Source organism: Chiloscyllium plagiosum, unplaced genomic scaffold, assembly GCF_037043375.1.
Source record: "Chiloscyllium plagiosum isolate Xiang-an unplaced genomic scaffold, Cpla_swu_hap1 HiC_scaffold_1, whole genome shotgun sequence".
NCBI lineage: Eukaryota > Metazoa > Chordata > Chondrichthyes > Orectolobiformes > Hemiscylliidae > Chiloscyllium > Chiloscyllium plagiosum.
This window is the reverse complement of record NW_028270139.1, coordinates 87,594,496-87,609,024: the sequence shown is the minus strand read 5'-3', so window position 1 is coordinate 87,609,024 and position 14,529 is coordinate 87,594,496. Positions and strand designations below refer to the sequence as shown.

The 14,529-nt window shown below is 42.0% G+C and overlaps 1 protein-coding gene across 2 annotated transcripts in view; it reads left to right on the top strand.

The window, feature by feature from the left end:
* rgs7bpa (regulator of G protein signaling 7 binding protein a) overlaps positions 1-14,529 on the top strand; it is a 113,569-nt gene that overhangs the window by 83,184 nt on the left and 15,856 nt on the right. For both annotated transcript variants that reach the window (XM_087988653.1, XM_043689522.2), the window contains exons 4-5: positions 12,789-12,939; positions 13,011-13,081. In XM_087988653.1, coding sequence (XP_087844779.1) covers positions 12,789-12,939; positions 13,011-13,081 — 222 coding nt within the window. The remainder of the gene's footprint in view (positions 1-12,788; positions 12,940-13,010; positions 13,082-14,529) is intronic.

Genomic DNA, 14,529 nt, shown 5'->3' with positions numbered 1-14,529 from the left:
ATGAACATATTCATATGTATAAACTTGTGTGCTCAATGATTAAGGGCTATTGTTTTGTTTTACTGAGCTGTGTTACGGTTGTTGTTATTATTATTAATACTAATATTATTAGCTTAGTCATTAGTATTTGTGTAATTAGTGGTTTTGTTTTTTAATATTGATTTGAATTGTTTGGTTTTGTATTTGTTGTAAGATTCAAAAGAAAAAAAATATTTTTAATAAAAATATATTTTTTAAAAAAAAGCAAACTCTAACGCTCTCAGAGAGAATTATTTTAGAGGAATTCAAGAATTCACTTCCTGAAGAAATACAAACTTATGTGGAAGAGCAGAGACTTAAAGCAGCAAGGTTAACAGCTGAAGTGGCTGATGATTGTGAGTTGGTCCATAAAACAGTTTTGTCTTCCAGAATCAATTTCAGTCCATGAGGGATAGAAACAGGGGCAAAGAGAATTCCTCACTTGGAAAGGGAAAGGTAGATCTCAGTGAAGATCATAAGGATTACTTACCACAGGGTAAAAAGGAGACCCTTGAAGGGGACAAAAAAGCCACATTAAATCACAGTTTTGGTGGGCTCAGAAAGCCAGATGTAGGAAAACAGGAAAAGCCTGGGAGTTTTGTTGGAATGGTAACAGAAAGCCTCACTAAAAAGCTGCATCAGACTGTACAAGATGATCGGAGGTTGGTTAAGGAGGAAGTGCCAGGTCTGCTTAAAAAAAAATACCTGCAAAAGGTAAAGTTTATTCACATAGGCCAGGAGTAGCAGGTAAAGAGGTTACAATATTAAGGCACACAGGGTCCTCCCGGTCTGTGATGCTGAAGGTTGGGGAGATATTTACTTCTGAAGGACTATTGCTAGAAAAGGTACAGGTAATGGGAATTCACAGTGAGACAAAAAGTGCTCAATTATGTAAAGTGAGGGTGGGGTGTTCAGAAAAGAGTGGAGAATTTGTGGTAGGCGTACTGGACAAACTCTCAGCTCCAGGAATTTGTCCTTGCGAATGCAATAGCTGATTGAAAAGCCAGTGGAGATACAGGCAACTGAAGCAATACAGGACTCTTATCCTGGAATCTTTCCTGATTGTGTGGTAACGAGGTCACAAAGTGATCAGTTAAAACAGGAGAGATCAAAGGGTACAGATAAGGAAGCTGAAGTGGTATTAGCAGAGACTGTGTTCGATCAGATAGTGGAGACAGGCAAATATCTTTAGCTCTGCTAAACTCATCGAGTTACAGCAGAAAAATGAAAATTTAAAGCAGTTGTATCAAAAGCCATATAGAGAGACAGAATCTGAATGTATCCCTGAATGTTATTACCTGAAAAATAATGTCTGAATGAGGAAATGGAGACTATCACATGTTCAGGCAGATGAAAAATGAGTAGAAATTCATCAAATTGTATTGCCAGTGGGGTATAGAAGGGAGGTATTGCAAGTGGCGCATGAACTACCACTTGGAGGTCATTCAGGAATGAGGAAAACACAGGCTAAAATACAAAGATATTTTTACTGGCCTGGACTGCACATAGATGTAGTTGAATTTTGTCAGATGTGTCATACATGTCAGGTAAATGGAAAATCACAGGTGGTAATAAAACCTGCACCTTTAATACCTAATCCAGCATTTGAGGAACCTTTAACAAGAATCTTAATTGATTGTGTAGGTCCCCTACCTCAACAAAAAGTGTGAATCAGTATTTGTTAACAATAATGGATGTATCGACTAGATTTCCAGGATATTGTCCAGGCAAGTTTTTTTTGTGTGTGTGCATCTAATGAAAGAGAATTAACAAAGCCAAGAAGAATAGATACCGGGTCCATCTCCACCTCCGTCCCCAGGGCCTTCTCTATTTCACCAAACACAGCGCTCCAATATGCCCACAGTCTGTGGCAGGACCAAACACAATGAGAAAGCATGCCCGCGCTCACTTTACATTTAGGACACATTGGACATGCTCCTACTTTAAATTTAGCGAGGCAGTCTGGGGCCAGATGGACTATGTGGAGAATCTTCAATTGCAAGGCGTGGGTCCTGTTGCAAATCAAGATCCTTCTTGCACTTTCCCAGGTATCCTCCCATATTTCAGAAGAGATCTCAACATCTAACTCCTTTTTCCATGTCCTACAAAGCCATTCGGTCTCGTCCAAGGAGCCCCCTCTCAGTAGATGATAAGCATTTCTAAAAGATAATATACCCTCAGCACGCAATACCCTCTTCTGGATGTCGGACCTATAAGGTTCAATTAGAAGTGTTGTCTGTTTTTGTATGAAGTTTCTAATTTGGAAGAACCGAAAGAGGTCCCTACTGGGCAATTCATATTTCAAGCAAACTAGTCAAAAGACATCTGTATGTCCCCTTCGAATAGATCACCCAGGCAAGACATTCTGAAAGGGGAGGGTAAACAGCCAGTTGTTGTGGTGTATATAGGTACTAATGATATAAATAAAAAACATGATGAGGTGCTGAAAGTAGAACTCAGGAAGCTAGGAGAGAAGTTAAAGAAGAGGACCTCCAAAGTAGTGATCTCAGGATTTCTACCAGTGCCAGGGTAGAAATGAAAGAATAGGCAGGATGAACACTTAGTTTGAGGGATGGCGTTGGGAGGAAGGGTTCAGATTTGTGGGATATTGGGACTAGTTCTGGGAAAGGTGAGACTATTACAAATTGGATGGTCTACACCAAAAGCAGACTGGAACTAATGTCCTTTGGGGAGTTTTTGCTACTGCTGTTGGGGAGGCTGGGAACCAGAAGAGAAGACTAGTAGACAGTGAGATGGAAACTGGAGACTGTAAGGAATAGGATCATGAAGTTAGCATTATCAAGGGGAAGAGTAGGCAGAGAGCAGATGAACGCAAATGAACTGGCGGCCTGAAGTGCATATGCTTTAAGGCAAGGAGTATAATGGGTAAGGCAGATGAACTTAGGGCTTGGATTGGTGCCTGAAAGTATGATGTTATTGCAGTCACAGAGACTTCGTTGAAGGAAGGGCATGATTGGCAACTAAATGTTCCAGAATATAGATGCTTCAGACAGGACAGGAGGGAAGTAAAAGGAGGGGAGGAGTTGCATTGCTGGTCAAGGATGATATCATGTCTGTGCTAAAGTAGGACACTATGGAGGGCTTAAGCAGTGAGATATTATGGGTAGAGCTGAGAAATAAGAAGGGTGCACTTACATTGTTGGGGCTGTGCCATAGGTCTCCCAACAGTGAGCATGAGGTAGAAGAACAAATAGGTAAATAGATTACAGAAAGGTGTAGAGGCAACAGAGTGGTGGTGATGGGAGGTTTTCCCAACATTGACTGGGATACACTTAGTGTCAGAGATCTAGATTGGGTAGAATTTGTAAGGAGGATCCAGGAAAGTTTTCTAGAACAATATGTCAGTAGTCCGACGAGGAAAGGGGCCATATTGGACCTGGTGTTGGAGAATGAGCCAGGCCAGGTGGTAGAAGTTGCAGTGGGGGATTTCTTTGGGAATAGTGACCACAATTCTGTAAGTTTTCGAATACTCACAGACAAAGATGAGAATGGTCCTAAGGGAAGACTACTAAATTAGGCCAAGGCCAATTATATCGGCAGGAGCTGGGAAATGTGGATCGGGGGCAGCTATTTGAAGGGAAGTCCACATTTGATATGTGGGAGGTTTTCAAAGAGAGGTTGAAGATAGTGCAGGATAGACATGTCCCTTTGAAAACAAGGGATAGGAAAGGCAAGGTTTGTGAACTGTGGATGACAGGAGAAATTATGCAACTAACCAAGAGGAAAACGGAAGCGTACATAAAGTCCAGGCAGCTGAGAACAGAATGAGCCTTGGAGGAATATCGGAAAAGTAAGACCAATCTTAAACAAGGAATCAAGCGGGCTAAAAGGGGTCATGAAATAACTTTAATAAGCAGAATTAAGGAGAATCGCAAGGCCTTTTATTCATGTATAAGAGGCAAGAGGGTAACTAGAGAAAGGGTTGGTCCACTAAAGGATAAGGAAGGAAGGTTGTGTATTGAACCTGAGAAAATGGGTGAGATTCTCAATGATTACTTTGCATCAGTGTTCACTGAGGAGAGGGACATGATGAATGTTGAGATTAGCGATAGAAGTTTGTTTACTCTGGATCACATTGACTTAAGGAGGGAGGAAGTGTTGGATAGGCTAAATGATATTAAGGTAGACAAATCCCCAAGACCGGATGGGATTTGTCCCAGGTTGTGGAAGGAGGCAAGAGAGGAAATAGCTGGGGCCCTGACAGATATCTTTGTAGCATCCATAAACACAGGTGAAGTGCCAGAGGACTGGAGGGTTGCTCATGTTGTCCCCCTGTTCAAGAAGGGTATTAGGGATATTTCAGGTAGCTACAGACCAGTGAGCCTATAGATGCTAGAGAAGGTACTGAGGGATAAGATCTATTTAGATTTGGAAGAGAATGGGCTTATCAGTGATAGGCAACATGGTTTTGTTCAGGAAAGTTCGTGCCTTACCAACTTAATAGAGTTCTTTGAGGAAATGATCAAGTTGATAGATGAAGGAAGGGCTGTAGATGTCATATAAATGGATTTTAGTAAGGCATTTGATAAGGTTCCCCATTGTAAATTAATGGAGACAGTGAAGTCACATGGTGTGCAGGGTGTTCTAGCTAGGTGGATAAAGAACTGGTTGAGCAACAGAAGGCAGAGAGTAGTAGTTGAAGGGAGTTTCTCGAAATGGAGAAAGGTGACCAGTGGTGTTCCAAAGGGATCAGTGCTGGGGAGACTGTTGTTTGTGACATACATAAATGACCTGGAAGAGGGCCCTGTTGGTATGATCAGTAAGTTTGCAGATGACTCAAAGAGTAGCAGAAAGCATAAGGGACTATCAAAGAATACAAGAGAATATAGATAGACTGGAGAATTGGGTGGAGAAGTGGCAGATGGAGTTCAATCCGGGCAAATGCGAGGTGATGCATTTTGGAACATCTAATTCTAGAGCGAACTATACTGTAAACGGAAGAGCCTTAGAAAATTTGATGAGAAGAGAGATCTGGGAGTTCAGGTCCATTGTACCCTGAAGGTGGCTGCACAGGTGGATAGAGTGGTCAAGAAGGCATACGGTATGCTTGCCTTCATCGGACAGGGTTTGGAGTATGAGAGCTGGCAGGTCATGTTAAAGTTGTACAAGAGTTTGGTTCGGCTGCATTTAGAATACTGTGTACAGTTCTGGTCACCACATTACCAAAAGGATGTGGACACTTTGGAGAGGGTGCAGAGAAGGTTTATGAGGATGTTGCCTGGTATGGAAGGTGCTAGCTATGAAGAGAGGTTGAGTAGGTTAGGATTGTTTTCATTAGAAAAAAGGAGATTATGGGGTGACTTGATTGAGGTCTGCAAAATCATGAAGGGTATAGACAGGGTGGATAGAGAGAATCTTTTTCCCAAGGTGAGGGATTCAATCATGAGAGGTCAGGCGTTCAAGGTGAAAGGAGAAAAGTTTAAGGGGAATATACATGGATCCCTGAAATGGTGTCTATAGGCTTCTGGTACGGTTCATATGCACTTAAGATAGCTTCCTTCACCTTCTCATACTCCCCAGATACCTCCTCTGATAGTAATGTAATTACCTCACTAGATCTACCTACAAGTTTGGTTTGGATCAACAAAACCCACATGGTGAAAGCAAGGCCTGCAGATGCTGGCGATCAGAGTCGAGAGTGTATTGCTGGAAAAGCACGGCAGGTCAGGCAGCAATCGAGGAGCAGGAAAATCAACATTGCTGGGATTCCTGATGAAGGGCTCCGGCCCTTAAGGTCAATTGTCCTGCTCCTCAGATGCTGCCTGACCTGCTATGCAAAACCCACATGATCTCTGGTCACTGCATTTGTTTTGCCACTTTTTCAAATGAGATGAAAAAGCTTCCACATCCTTCTCATCAAATTTAGGCAATGCTTGAATATATTTAAACAGTTTCTCACCAGGCTTTTGACGACCAAGGGCTTCCTCATCCTCCCTGTCTTCCTCACTAGGCTGCCTTCAGCTTTCATCTCCAGCCTTTTAAGCTGACTTTCCTTTCTAAGTGTCATTTTCTGAAGTTCAAGCTCTCTCTCTTTTATTCTTTCTCTTCTGCTAAAGCCCTTTGTTCTTTTTCTTTCTCTTCTGCCTTTTAAACTGTTTCATTTCTGCTGCCCTTTCCCTATCTCTCATCTATAACTCAAACTGCTTGCCATCTCTACAGATCCTGATGGTAGTTCCAGCAAATTTTAAATGCTGAGCTATTGCTGTAACCATCTCATCTTTCCACACGATAGGAGGAATCTGCAACTCCAGCTTATCTGCTAATTCCCACAGCTTGGCCTTACCTACTTTTGTAAAACCTCCAAAGTCACTTCTTCCATCTCCAGAAAACTCTTAGTGACTGAAAGATCCGTTGCTATTCTTGCACTGTTCAACAAACCAAATCAATACCCAGAACAAAGACACTAACACCTACCACTCTCTCCGAGTCCAAACAATTCGAGTCCCAAATCCCAATTTGGAACGAGAAACAAAACCCGCAAAGAGCCTCCATTCTGTTATGGACCAGGCCTGACCCCCTCAAAACATTTTCAAGCTGGCAGCCCCGACTGTAACTTTGCTATTTGATCAGGTAAGTGTACAGTGGATATTCCCGGAGTGAATTAGCTGGTCTGACTGCCAAGGTTTAAGAATTTATTTACAAGATTACAGAATGAAGCACACAGAATAGAAAATAGAATACCGGATAACTTATCCTATCCAAAATCCTGACAAACGATCCGGACTTAATGATGCTGTTCCAAAAAATACTTGCAACCGTCCCCATAAACACCCCCTTGGCACAAAAGGTAAAATCAAACAAAGGCTTACAGATTTTAAGTCAGAGATGGAGAGAGAGAGTGTACTGGGCTGAACTTCACACACGCTGCTACTGAACTAACTCTAATCTAAATGAAAGCTGGCTACACAGCTAACTGGCCACTCCCCTTTGATTATATCTTTTTGTTAAGACATAAATGCCTTAGGGTCAACAAAAAGGCCCCTTTCAAACCCAGCCTAGTTGGAGCCTGGCCAATTACCCCTTCTCCAGAAAAAACTCAAAGGCACATTAACTTTAAGAAAAGAACCAGTTTTGTGACAGGCAGGTTTCTTTTCTTTGAGGCAGAGGGTTTTTGAAGGGATCCTGATAAAGGGGTATAAGATTGTGGGGGGCACAGATAAGGTGGATAGAAAGCAACTGTTCTCCATAGTTAAAAGGTCAATATCAAGGAGGTGTAACTTTAAGGTGAAAAGCAGGAGGTTTAAAAGGGAAATGAGGAAAAATCTTTTCATCCAAAGGCTGGTGGGAACCTGGATTGAACCAAATGGGAGAGTAGTTGAGGCAGGAATACTTACAGCCTTTAAATGCACTTGAATGAGCAGTTAAATGTCATTAGGCTATAGGCCAAGTACTGGAAAGTGGGACAAGAGTGGTTACAGAGTATTTTTTTGTCACTGCAGACTTGATGGGCTGAAGGACCTCTTCTTTAAACTGTGATTCTATGACTTCAACCCTATTCAATTAGAATGATCTTTCTTGAGCCACATGGATCCTTGCCAAGTTCTGTCACTCTTGCAGGTTTTTTTAACTACTCTTGGTTACCAGCATCTCCGTCCCTTTCTCCAGTCTTTCCAGAATCCCTGGACAGGTGTTCTCTTTTTGCTGCACCAATTAATTTTATCCCCAATAAAATATCTATCTCTTGCATTGGCATATTTGGGACTGGCCTTTTATTATCAGCCCCACAGCAAGTTCACTCTTCAAGTAAACTTTAAACAGTGACACCATGAGTCCTTTGAGAATCTCATTTCCCCCACGAGCAAGGTTTCTGAGTGTCTCTGAGAAAGCTAATCTCTGTCTCTCCCTCTCTGACTATTTAATGCAACCAGTAGGCACAGTTTCTTTGAACGAGGAGCCCGAGTAAAACACGAGTAGATGGACTCAAGGGAAAAATCTCCATTTGGACTCATACCTGGCATATCAGAAATGGTTGTGTTTGTTGAAGGAGGGGTTCTGCAGGAGTTGTCAGGGCAGTGTTCTTGACCCAACCATCTTCAACTGCTTCAGTAATGACTTCCCCTCTATCATAAGGTCAGAGGTGGGGATGATTGTTAATGTTCAGCACCATTACATCCCCTCAGATATCAAAACAGTCCATGCCCAAATCACCAAGATGTGGACAATATTCAGGTAAAGGCTGAAAATTAGCAAATACCATTTGCGCCACACAAATGTCAGACAATGACCATCTCCAATAAAATATTCAATTGTGTTGGCATCACTGAATCCCTCATTATAAACAATCTGGGGGTTACTATTGACCTGAAACTCAAATGGACTCAATATAATTACTACAAGGGCAGATCAAAGATTAGGAATCCTATAGCAAGTAACTTATCTTCCTACTCACCAAATCCTGTCCACCATCTATAAGGCACAACTTAGGAGTGTGGTGGAATACACCCTAATTGCCTGGATGTGTGCAACTCCAATAACACTTAGGATGTGAAGTTCTAAATTGGAGAAAGACCAATTGTGACTGTATTAGGCAAGAACTTTCGAAAGCTGATTGGGGGCAGATGTTTGCAGGTAAAGGGATGGCTAGAAAATGGGAAGCCTTCAGAAATGAGATAACAAGAATCCAGAGAAAGTATATTCCTGTTAGGGTGAAAGGAAAGGCTGGTAGGTATAGGGAATGCTGGATGACTAAAGAATTTGAGGATTTGGTTAAGGAAAAGAAGGAAGCATATGTAAGGTATAGATGGAATACATTGAATGAATCCTTAGAAGAGTATAAAGGAAGTAGGAGTATACTTAAGAGGGAAATCAGGAGGGCATAAAGGGGACATGAGATAGCTTTGGCAAATAGAATTAAGGAGAATCCAAAGAGTTTTTACAAATACATTAAGGACAAAAGGGTAACTAGGGAGAGAATAGGGCCCCTCAAAGATTAGCAAGGCAGCCTTTGTGTGGAGCTGCAGAAAATGGAGGAGATACTAAATGTGTATTTTGCATCATTATTTACTGTGGAAGAGGATATGGAAGATATAGACTGTAGGGAAATAGATGGTGACATCTTGCGAAATGTCCATATTACAGAGGAGGAAGTGCTGGATGTCTCGATGTATAAAAGTGGATAAATCCCCAGGACCTGATCAGGTGTACCCTAGAACTCTGTGGGAAGCTAGGGAAGTGATTGCTGGGCCTCTTGTTGAGATATTTGTATCATCGATAGTCACAGGTGAGGTGCCGGAAGACTGGAGGTTGGCAAACGTGGTGCCACTGTTTAAGAAGCGTGGTAAGGATAAGCCAGGGAACTATAGACCGGTGAGCCTGACCGTCAGTGGTGGGCAAGTTGTTGGAGGGAATCCCGAGGGACAGGGTGCACATGTATTTGGAAAGGCAAGGACTGATTAGGGATAGTCAACATGGCTTTGTGTGTGGGAAATCATGTCTCACAAACTTGAGTTTTTTGAGGAAGTAACAAAGAGGATTGATGAGGGCAGAGCGGTAGATGTGATCTATATGGACTTCAGTAAGGCATTCAACGAAGTTCCCCATGGGAGACTGATTAGCAAGGTTAGATCTCATGGAATACAGGGAGAACTAACCATTTGGATACAGAACTGGCACAAAGGGAGAAGACAGAGGGTGGTGGTGGAGGGTTGCTTTTCAGACTGGAGGCCTGTGACCAGTGGAGTACCACAAGGATCAGTGCTGCGTCCTCTACATTTTGTCATTTACATAAATGATTTGGATGTGAGCATAAGAGGTACAGTTATTAAGTTTGCAGATGTCACCAAAATTGGAGGTGTAGTGGACAGCAAAGAGGGTTACCTCAGATTACAACAGGATCTGGACCAGATAGGCCAATGGGCTGAGAAGTGGCAGATGGAGTTAATTCAGATAAATGCGAGATGCTGCAGTTTGGGAAAGCAAATTTTAGCAGGACTTATACGCTTGATGGTAAGGTGCTAGGGAGTGTTGGTGAACAAAGAGCCCGTGGAGTGCAGGTTCATCGCTCCTTAAAAGTGGAGTTGCAGGTAGATAGGATAGTGAAGAAGGCGTTTGGTACGCGTTCCTTTATTGGTCAGAGTATTGAGTACAGGAATTGGGAGGTCATGTTGCGGCTGTACAGGACATTGGTTAGGCCACTTTTGGAGTATTATGTGCAATTCTGGTCTCCTTCCTATCAGAAAAATGTTGTGAAACTTGAAAGGGTTCAGAAAAGATTTACAAGAATGTTGCCAGGGTTGGAGGATTTGAACTATAGGAAGAGGCTGAACAGGCTGAGGCTGTCTTCCCTGGAGCATCAGAGGCTGAGGGGTGACCTTATAGAGGTTTACAAAATTATGAGGGGCATGGATAGGGTAAATAGGCAAAGTCTTTTGCCTGGGGTCAGGGAGTCCAGAACTAGAGGGCATAGGTTTAGGGTGAGAGGGGAAAGATATAAAAGAGACCTAAGGGCAACTTTTTCACGCAGAGGCTGGTACGTGTATGGAATGATTTGCCAGAGGAAGTGGTGGAAGCTGGTACAATTGCAACATTTAAGAGGCATTTGGATGGGTATATGAATAGGAAGGGTTTGGAGGGATATGGGCCGGGTGCTTGCAGGTGGGACTAGATTAGGTTGGGATATCTGGTTGGCATGGATGGCTGGACCAAATGGTCTGTTTTCATGCTGTACATCTCTATAACTTTATGCAGGACAAAACAGCCCACTTAATTGGCACCACATTCACAAATATCCATTCCCTCCAACATCAATGCTCAGTAGCAGCAATGTTTACCATTTACAAGATGCACTACAGAGATTTTCCAAGGCTCCTTAGACATTATCTTCCAAACCCATGACCACTTCCATCTAGAAGGATAAGGGTAGCGACTACATAGCTGCAAATTCCTCCCAAGCCACATGCCATCCTCACTTGGAAATGTATCGCTGTCACTTCAGTGATGTGGGTCAAAATTCTGGAATTTCCTTCCTAACAACATTTTGGATCTACCTGGAGCATGTAGATTGTAATGGGTAAAAAAGGCAGCTCACCACCACCTTCTTGAAGGCAATGAGGGACATGATATGCAATAAATGCTGACCCAGTCTGCAATGCACACATCCCATGAATTTCTTTTCAAGTTGTTATCCCTCAGATCATGCAACCGGTATCAACATACCTGGACAACATTCAGGCCTAGCTTGAAAAGTGCTAAGTAACATTCGTGCCATAGAATTACTAAACAAATGACCACCTTAAGCAAAAAAGGATCTAATCACCTCCCATTGATATTGATTGGCATTGTTATTGCTGATTTCCCTCACTATCAACATCCTAATTGGTTGTCATTGACCAGATATTGACAACCTGGCATATAAATACAGTGGCTGCAAGAACAGATCAACAACTAGGTATTCTGTTGTGGAACTGACCTCCTGTCTCCCAATGCATATTCACCATCCACAAGGCACAAATACTGTAATTTGATCATATAGAATCAGTGTGGAAGGGCTATTTGACCCATCAAGTCCACACCAACTCCCCAAAGAGCATCCCACCCTGACCTACACCCCCCTCCCCTCCCCCCCCATCCTATCCTTGAAATCCTGCATTTTCCCATGGCTAATGCAACTAGCTTGCATATCCCTGGGCACTATGGGCAATTTAGCATAGCCAGTCTACTTAGCCTGCACATGTTTGGACAGTGGGAGAAAATTGGAGAACCCAACTGGATTGCAATGGGTAAAAAAGGCAGCTCACCACCACTTCTTGAAGGCAATGAGGGACATGATATGCAATAAATGCTGACCCAGTCTGCAATGCACAAATCCACAACCTGCACAGGTCAGGGAGAATGTACAAACTCCACACAGACTATCGCCCAAGGCCAGAACCAAACCAAGGTCCCTGGCACTGTAAGACAGCAGTGCTAATTACTGAGCCATTTTGCCGCACCAATACTTCCCATGTTCCTAAATGAATTCAATTCCAACGCTTAAGAAGCACAGTACCATCCAGGATAAAGCAGCCTGCTAGATTTGCTGATCATCCAGTACCTTCAACATACATTCCCTTCACCACCATTTCAAAGGTCAATCAGTTGTGTCATACAGAAACTCATTCAATTTTCCTTCAATTTAGAACCTATGACCACTATCACCTAGAAGCACCAGGGAAAAGGACAGCAGAGGCAGTCTAGCCCTCTCCATGAACTGGGTACATATCTTCGAATGCACAATGTCCTTCCTGCAGAATTACAATTATTGTTGCTGGTGCAGCTCAAGGTGCTGCATTGAAGTGAAAAAATGTCAGAGATGTGCCATGAGGGTTACTAGAGGCTGACACATATCAGATACCAATGTCTGTTGACCTGTATGTGGGGCCAGTACCCTCGGAGCATGTTTTTAAATACTGGTGCTTGGTGTCTTGTTGAAGGTTGATTGGAGCATGTTGGTATAACTTGTTCTTGAGTTGGTTGGAATGAAAATTGAATATTAATTAGACAGCTTCGGCTGTCAACAAGCTGTGTAACAAGCAATAATCTCCTTTAACTGGTAACTCTCTGCTGCCTAGCATGAAACTTCCCACATGGCTTGTGAAAAGGGTAAAGGATGGCATGCGTTGCTGCTGATGTCAAGATGAACCTCACCAGTTTTTTCATCCAGTTCTGCCAAATACCCCACCAAAGTCCACATTGCTCAGATTCTTGTAAGATTCTGCCCAGTCGCTATCAGCTATGATTATTAAAGTTGTTTCTTTCTTTGAATTTTAAAGGGACAGACTCCTTGATGGCTCCCAAAATAATAGACAGCAAACAGGAAGAGAGTTCTCAAGCTCCAATTTTAGAAGATCCACCAATTTCACCTCTCCAAGATCTTCAGCCATATTCTTGGCATGTTTCCACAGATATTGAAAATACTGAAAGGTTAGTAAACATCTCCACAAGGATTGTGTTGTTCCATTTCTTTTATAAGTTATATATTTTGCTTTTCACAGAGACATACGAGAAATGAAAAATCTTCTAAGCAAACTCAGGGAGACTATGCCTTTACCACTAAAGAACCAAGGCAAGTATCAATCTTTATTCATCCTGTTTAAGACACATGTTTTGCATGCCTTAAAATTAGTTGTTTGGTGAGTGAACAATGATACTTATAGTTTTTGTGCCACAGTGTGGATTAGGTAAAGAAAGAATAAAACAGCAGATTTCCTGTTTTCATATGAAGAGGGGCAGCCTGATTTGCAACATGGCTAAGAACTGCTTAATGTAAATATCAGCCATAATGGAGAGTCTGGCTCTTAAACAAAGTGAACAGTTTAAATTTATCTCAAAGAATTCTTTCTCAATTTATTTGGAAAATATAAGGGCCAAATTTCATTTAAATTTACAGTTATTCATTGCTATTGTCCCCAGGAATGAAATCAGGACTAGCAAAAAAAAATCTTGAACACAAATTATCCAGATGCAGATTTTCTTAAGCATATATATAGCAGTAGTATGACAAATAGAAATATTACTTTTTCTCTTAAGTGAGATTGAATTGATGTTCTTGGCAGTTTGCAAAATATGCCTGTATTTTACATTGTATAACATATGGAAATTGTTGAAACATTTAAACCAATGATTATTGTAAAACTACAATAACATATTTCCAGCAGTGCAGAAAATTAGCCAGCTATATTCTGCACAAAGCAAGATAAATCCAATCTGGCCAAATTCCATCTCATCAGTCTGCACTCAACCATCAGCAAAGTGATGGAAGGGGTCATCACAGTGCTAGCAAGTGGCACTTACTCAGCAAATAACCTGCTCACTGATGCTCAGTATGGGTTCCACCAGGGCCACTCACCCCCTGACCTCATTATAGCCTTGGGACAAATGTGCACAAAACAGCTGAACTCAAGAGGTGAGCTTAGAATATCTGCCTTGGAAATCAAGCCGGTATTTGACCAAGTATGGCATCAACGAGCCCTGGCAATCTGGAATCAATGACAGTGATGTGAAAACTATCCATGATTGAGGTCATACCTTTCACAAAGGAAAATGTGTGGTTGTTTGAAGTCTATCATCACAGCTCCAGAACATTGGTGCAGATGTTCTTCAGATTAGTGTCGTAGCCCAACATCTTCAACCGCTTCACCAATGATTTACCATCTGTCATTAGGTTGGATGTGGGAATGCTAACTAATGGTCTCACAATGTTCAGCACCATTCATGTTTCTCAGATACTGAAGCAATCTGAGCCCACATGCAGCAAGACCTAGACAACTTTCAAGCTTGGCTTATTCAGTAGCAAGTAATATCTGTGCCATACAAGTGTTGGGCATTGGTCATCTCCCACCAAGAAAAATCGAGCCACCTCCACTTAACAATCATGGAATAGGACAGCATTCAGCCCATTTAGTTTCTGATAACTTTCTGGAAGAACCCTCTTTTGGTTTAGCATCCATGCTGTTCTTTCTCATTAAAACATTAAACCAATTCCATTTTGAAACCAATTATTTGAGCCTGTTT